Genomic DNA, 7,156 nt, shown 5'->3' on the forward strand with positions numbered 1-7,156 from the left:
GGCCGGGCACGCGCACCTCCAGGTCCCTGGGCTCACCTGGCCGGGCACGTGCACCTCCAGGTCCCTGGGCTCACCTGGCCGGGCACGCGCACCTCTGGGCCCACGGCCCGCCCCGCCCCCACCCAGCGCGGCGTGGTGGAGCGGGGTTTGCGCGCTTGGGCAGGTGCAGAGCCTGAGACCTTGGCCAGTTCTGGTCCTCGGTTTTGTTTCTCCGTGTTTAAATGCTTGTGTGAGTGATTTGCCTTTTCATGTTAAATGGATCTAGCAAATACTGTTGGTGTCCATCCTGAATTGACCTTTGCCTTGTCCAGCAAAGAAGTGGCCATCTTCTGCAGCTTCCTGCTGGGCCTGGGAGACAGCTGCTTCAACACCCAGCTGCTCAGTATTCTAGGCTTTCTCTACTCCGAGGACAGTGCGCCGGCCTTCGCCGTCTTTAAGTTCGTTCAGGTAGCCGCTCACGTGTTAAGGGCAGGCGCTTCCTGTTAGTGCTTAGTTACCCTTTGTTTTTGTTTTTTAAGATTTATTTTATTTATTCAAGAGGTGGGGGGTGAGAAGACTCCCAGAGACGGTGGGGAGCAGAACAGGCAGGTGGACTGAAGCCCACTGCTGAGGGGAGCCGCGGGGAGACAGGAGGGGTCTGCTGCACCTGTGGGTCCCTCCCTGGCGGAGATGGGACTCAGGCGGCCTTGGTGATAGCGCTGATGCTTCACCCTAGGCCACCAGGGAGGCCCCCGAAGTGCTGTTTTCGGCAGCGGCCCAGCTCACTCGGTCAGCACCGGCCCGGGGGCTCGTGGGCCGGTGGGGCAGAGGAGCAGAGCCCGGGCTGGCTGGGGCGGCGGCGCGCCCGGCTGACTGCCGTGTCTGTTCTCAGTCCATCTGCGCAGCCGTGGCGTTTTTCTACAGCAACTACCTGCTCCTTCACTGGCAGCTCCTGGTCATGGTGATTCTCGGCTTTTCGGGGACTGTTTCCTTCTTCGCTGTGGAGTGGGGCGCCGCCGCCATCGTGGCCCGCGGCTCCGACTACCGCAGTATCTGACCGACGGCGGCTCTGCGGGCGCAGCTGAGCGAGCGCGGAGGAAGCCGCCGGCCCTCGCCACTGGCGGCTGCGCTTTGGCGCGGGCACGAGACCTCGGGACGGCGGCCGCGGCGCTGCGTTTACTGGGCGATTCCACGAAAAGCCAAGTGGAGGAAGGGGACTCGTCCTTCGGTTGTCATTGTCCCGAGCTGCTTTGAACAGTCTGGAATTCACGTCTCGAGTTCCTGAGACCGTGTTGTGGGGTGTGAACGGTCTCTTCTCCCACCACTCTGGGGAAGGATTCCCCTGACTCCGAGGCCATGCGCCCGGCAGGCTCTGGCGGGGGCGGGCACCGGCTGCTTGCGTCCGGGAGCTCAGGCCGCTCGGCAGAGGCACCTGGGTCTGACAGTCAAATAAATCACGAAGTACGGCCTGGAGTGGCCTCTGGAAAGACGGGCTCTCCGTGAGTTTCTCACCTTGCAGCTCATAGCAGACTAAGTATTCTTAAACGAGGTGCAAATTGTCTTACGCCTAACATTTGTAAGGAACAAAACACATTTCCTGGGGTGGGGGGTCTTGCTGGGAATTTGCAGTACAAAAGTCATGACAGCTGCGGGCCTGGCTGTGGGGGCCACGCCACACACCTGCCCCCGCACCCCGGCAAGGGCCAGGGCGGTGGGGGCGGAGGACCCTGGAAACCCAGCTCCTCTACAGCGGCTCGCTTAGACTTTTTTTAAATTGACACAACTCAGAGACCATAAGATTCACCACCTGCAAGCGTGTGAGTCGGGGCCCTGAGTGTATCCGCAGGCCTGTCCAGCTGCCACCTGTGATTCCAGGACTTTCACCCCCAAAAGGAGCCCCGTGCCTGGTGGTCCCCGTCTCAGTTGGTGCTGCCGCCCGCCCGCCTGCCGCCTCTGTGAAGCTGCCGGTTCTGGAAGCTCCGCAGACGCGGGAGGCTTGCTCCTACACGTGGCGCTTGACACAGGTGAAAGTCTCCCGGCAACGCTGACTTAGCAAGGAGCTAAGCGTACCTGTGCTGATGTGTTTTAAAACCACCTCGAAATTTAGAAACGCTGTCTGCTGAAGGAAAACCCGTGTGCTCTTCCGCTGGCGGGTGAGTGCAGGGCCACGCGGCCCCTCGTCTCAATGCCTGAGAAGCCCGTGTGTGACGCAGCTGGCACCCTGAGGGCTCGTGCAAGTTGACGTGAACGTGGCTGTGTCGGCCTGTGTGCATTACCTCTCGGTGCTGTTGCAGGCCTGGTACAAAGCGCTTCACAGGTGCTCTGTATACGAAATTGCCCCAACACTGAGCCGCCCAGAGCGGGCCGTCTGGGTGGGGAATCTGGGCGCGGGGCCCCTGAGTCCTCACTGCAAGGTCAGTTCTCAGGCTGTTGTCTGGGCTTGTGGGAGGCCCCACCCGCTGCCCACCGCTCCTGGTCCCAGAACTGTCCTTGGGCACCGGCAATGAAGTGCCGTGAACACGTCTCGGTCTGGCTTCACCCCCAGTGGCCGCTGCTGGGTGTCACTGCCCCAGCCCCTAGGGAGCGGGCAGCAGGAGGCCAGGGCCTTTGGGGCTCCAGTGCTCAGAAAGTCCAACAGGGGACTTTGGAAAGGACGCAAGTTCAGGGTCAGCATGTCCTCAGGGCCACAGTCCTCAAGTGGTCTCTGTTCTTGGGAGCTCTGGACTTCAGTAGGTGGCACTCTCCACCTTCCCCCATCCGAGACTTCCCGAGAGGGTGTATACAATCCCCAAACCCATTTTTCTCTGAACCAGTCAGAGGCCGGGAGAGCGAGGATTGGAGTGCTTCTAGAAAGGTACTGCTGTTCTCCGAGCAGCCTTGATCATGAATTAAATCGCTTAAGTAGAGCATGTGTATCTTTATTCTCTCAAATTGAGAGACTTTGTGTCAGGAGATACTCTCTGCAGTGTGGCTAAGTGTTCGTTTCTGTTTGGTTTTCTGAGAAAGTGGGTGGTCTTGCACAGTCTTCTGGCCACGCAGTGGGCAGCGTCACCTCGGTCTGAGGCTTGTCCAGCAGTGACACGATCATGAATGTGGAGTGTGGCTTTGGCTGTGACAGCATCAGATTTGAAAAACGACCAGCTCGTTAAAATCTCTGCCACTTTGAACTTGTTTGCGTAGATTCTTCCAGTTTCCAAGTAAAATGCAGACAGGCCCTCCCTAGGGGGACAGGGGGTTAAAGCACAGCACTAGGTGACAACTCCGGCCAGGGAGTGACCCCAGGGTGCAGCAGACCCCGCCTGTCTCCCCACTGCTCCCCTCAGCAGTAGGTTTCAGTTCTCTGCCTGTTCTGCTCCCCTCAGTCTCTGGTAAGTCCTCTTCTCCCCCCACCTCTGGCCTGTACCCCAGTTCTTGTGTGCATAAATAAATAAAAACACTGCTTTGTAGCTCGCAGGCCCTCAGCATTTACCCATGTTCTTGAGGAAATAGGCAGCAGGTTCCATGGAAATTCTCTTGGCTTGGTTTTCTGGTTCTTTCAAGCCTCTCAATGTTAAACCTATCTTTTTAGTCCTTTAAAAACACTTTAAAGTAAACATCCCCATCAAAAGATGGGCAGAAGAACTAAAGAGACACTTCTCCAAGGAGGAAATGCAGATGGCCAACAAGCATATGAAAAATGTTCAGTATCACTTGTAGTAAGGGAGATGCAAATTAAACCACAGTGAGATACCACCTTACCCCAGTGAGAATGGCACAACTTCAAACAACTAGCAGCAACACATGTTGGTGAGGATGTGGAGAAAAAGGAACTCTCCTGCACTGCTGGTGGGAATGCAAACTGGTACAACCACTATGGAAAACTGTTTGGAGGTTCCTCAAACTGATAAACATGGAGCTTCCCTAGGACCCAGCAATCCCACTCCTAGGTATCCACCCAAAAGACACAAAAACACTGATTCAAAAAGACACCTGCACCCCCATGTTTATTGTTGCCTTAATTTACAATCATAAAGACATGGAAACAGCCCAAATGCCCAAAAGTGGATGACCGGAGTAAAAAGATGTGGTCCATAGACACAATGGAATATTACTCAGCAATCAAAAAGATAAACTCGTGCCTTTTGCAGCAGCATAGATGGAGCTGGAAGGGATCATGCTTCGTGAAATAAGCCAGAAAGAATACCAGGTGGTCTCACTCATAGCAGGAGTATAAAGGACCAGGGGAGAAAATAATAATAATGAACAGTTATATACCAGAGACAATTTATGGGGGTGGAGTGAGGAATGGGCTCAAAAATGGGGGGGAGGAGGGAAATGCATGGGACTGTGGTGATGACACAGGGTGATCTGGTGATGGGAAGCCCACGGGGATGACAGAGATGGGAAAAGGCACAAAATGATGGAAAAATAAATATTTAAAAAACAAAAACAAAAACACTTTCATAGAGCGGCTTTAGGTTCATAGAACAAAGTCCAGAGCTCCCATGTAGCCGCTGCCCCCTGCTCCATTTCCAGTGCCCCCCAGAGTTGTCATGCGGATGAGCCTGCATCAACACGTCACCGTCCCCGTCTACACTGGGACACATCCTCGCTGCGGTGCCCACGCGAGCTCTGGGCAACGCGCCCTGACAGGCGGCCACCTTCAGGGCCGCGGGGTCACCACTAGGGCCCTCTGCTCTGCCCCCTCCCGCCACACTGGCCTTGATCGTCTCTGTCGCTCTGCCTTTTCCAGAATACCCTGGTTGGAGTCACAGGGTAACGGTCCCTCCTGACCTCCCCACACTCGGAAGCTCAGTCCCCCTTCGCGCTGAGCGCTGCTCGTTGCAAGATGCCCCACGGGGCTCACCTGCCCGAGGAAGTCTCGGCCAGCCCGTAATCTGCAGTCAGGACAGCTGCTGTGAACATCTGTGCGGTGCGCGCCTTCTCCCTGGTGACCCCCAAGCCCTGTGTTTGCTACGTCATCTGCCGATAGCATGTTTAGTTTAGCAGAAACTGCCAAAGTCAGTGCTTAGCATCTGCCAAGCAATGAGTGGGACGCACCCCTGCCCCGGGGCCCCTGTCGGGGCTGACCCACCAGGTGGAGGCTTGTGCCCCGTGGCTGTGACTACAGCAGGCGTGCCCTGGGGCATGCCCTGCTCAGTTGAAGCCACCCCTGCAGGGCTGCTGGAATGCCCGGGGAGGTCTTTGTGTGTTTTGGATGACAGGGCTGTCACGTGCTCTTTTCATAAATCTCTCCCTCGTTCGGCTTATCTCGTGCTCTGGAGCGATTTCCCCAACACGTGCAGATGGTCCCACGCGCCGGACGCCTTCCTGGCGCCTGTCCTGGCTGCTGGTTCTCTGAGCTGCTATTAAATCTGGATGGCTTGGGGCTTTTAACATGGTAGTTTTGCCCTAATTCTGCGTGAAAAATGAAAAGGAGGCTGCAATTTTATTTTTTTATAAGATTTGTTTGTTTATGCATACAGAACTGGGGTGCAGGCCAGAGGTACGGGGGGGTGAGAGGACTCCGCAGAGACAAAGTGGGGAGCAGAACAGGTAGATGGACTGAAACCCGCTGCTGAGGGGAGCAGCGGGGGCCAGGAGAGGTCTGCTGCACACTGGGGTCACACCGCGGCTGGGGTCAAGGGCGGCTGCGGCCGCTGGGTAGGGCCCAGTCCGACGCGCACGGGCCGAGGCCGCGGCTCCCAGACGCCTGGCCCTCGCTGCTCACGCGGCTGCTCTCCCGGGTCAGTTTCAGGCCATCAGCCTGCTCTTTCCTCCCTCAGATGTGCTCAGAGCTGCCACGCTCCTCAGCCCTCCTCGGCCCGGTTCTCAGTCTGACCTTACGGCCCGCCCCTCCTCTGCTTACATTTCCGAGGGACCTTGGCGCTCACTGCCTCTGGAACGCAGCTGGGTCAGGATGGCAACTTGTGGGCACGCCAGAGCTGGGGTGGGCGGTGGAGGCTTTTCCTGGACTTCCGCCTGAGTTTATGGCCGCCAAAGAATAGGCCAGCCCGGCGTGCTGGGGGGGTCCCCGGGGAGGGTGCGGGCGGGGCTCAGTCCTCCTGCAGAGCCTGGGCTGACCGGCAGGTGCTGGCCCTCACCGAGCGGGGGCAGTGGCTGGCTGTGCCTCCAGAGCGTGCTTCGGGCTCTGACTCGGCGCCGCTGGGTGCCCCTGTTGGCAGGACAGAGGTCACCGAGCTGCCTTCCGGCCGCCCGCGGAGGTGGCTGGCGGGGGTGGGGCACTGCGCGTGCGCTTGCCTTGAATTCTTCATCAGCCAGGCGAGCCCCACACTCACCCGGGCCTCGGGGCCCCCTTTCCGCGCTAACCTTGGTGTGTGGCCTGCACCGGCGTCCAGTGGGGCGGCAGCTGTGCCGGGCGCCTCACACGCGCATGTTAAGTGCCCTGGCTGTACCCCGCTCGCACTTGAGATCAGAGACGAGGCACAGCCAGCCAAGGAGAACGCGAGTGAGCGAGCTGCAGGTGTCTGTCCTGACCTACCCCGGGGCAGCCTGCAGCAGACCACGCCCCGGGAGAGGTCTGGGGAGAATGAGGCCCCACCCTGATCTCGCGTGGGGGTGGCGCCCGCAGAGGTCAGCCTGGCTCCTCTCAGTTGACCTCTGGTCCCCTTGGTCTGGGACCTAGAGGTCAGGCAAGGCCCGAGTCGGGGGTCTGTGGCCCCACTTAATGCGGGTATTTTAGAGCGAGAGCAGCCGGGCGGGGAGGGTCCCTCGGAGGCGCACAGTGTGACTGCAGAAGTGGGGAGAACCCCGGGGCTACCGTTGTTGCCTGGGGCTTGTCTGGGGCTGCTTCCTTGGCCCCTGGCCCCCCCGCACCTGGTCCCACACGAGGCGGCACCCCAGCAAACAAGGAGAAAGGTCTGCAGACTTGGGCAAAATGAAGGTTTCATAGCCCGACGGGGTGGGACAAGGAGATTGTTTCAGGCCCGGCTACCCCTAGGGAAGGGGTTCACGTGCAGGTGGCCTGAGCCGCACCGCCCAGGGAGCGCCAGGGTGATGCTTTAACTGCTCTGGGGAGCAGTGACGCTGCAGCTGGTGATGTTGGACAGAACAACTCCAAAATTGGGGTTTGTGGGGTCACGTCTTTGGAGCCCCCTGTGCTTGTGTCTGTGAACAGCACCCCCACCTCAAGTGTGGGCTGGGGTGACGGTGTGACGTTGTGGGCTTAAATTTAGCC

General features: G+C 58.5%; 1 protein-coding gene across 2 annotated transcripts in view; it reads left to right on the plus strand.

The window, feature by feature from the left end:
- MFSD11 (major facilitator superfamily domain containing 11) overlaps positions 1-3,238 on the plus strand; it is a 14,755-nt gene extending 11,517 nt beyond the window's left edge. Inside the window, exons 13-14 of one of the 2 annotated variants that reach the window (XM_012733031.1) lie at positions 312-447; positions 872-3,238. In XM_012733031.1, coding sequence (XP_012588485.1) covers positions 312-447; positions 872-1,036 — 301 coding nt within the window. In that variant the 3' untranslated portion in view covers positions 1,037-3,238. The remainder of the gene's footprint in view (positions 1-311; positions 448-871) is intronic. The other variant, XM_012733032.1, reaches the window with a different exon arrangement.
- The last annotated feature ends 3,918 nt before the right edge of the window (positions 3,239-7,156 follow it).

The sequence above is a fragment of the Condylura cristata genome, unplaced genomic scaffold (assembly GCF_000260355.1).
Source record: "Condylura cristata isolate star-nosed mole 26May11 unplaced genomic scaffold, ConCri1.0 scaffold00038, whole genome shotgun sequence".
NCBI classification, from domain to species: domain Eukaryota; kingdom Metazoa; phylum Chordata; class Mammalia; order Eulipotyphla; family Talpidae; genus Condylura; species Condylura cristata.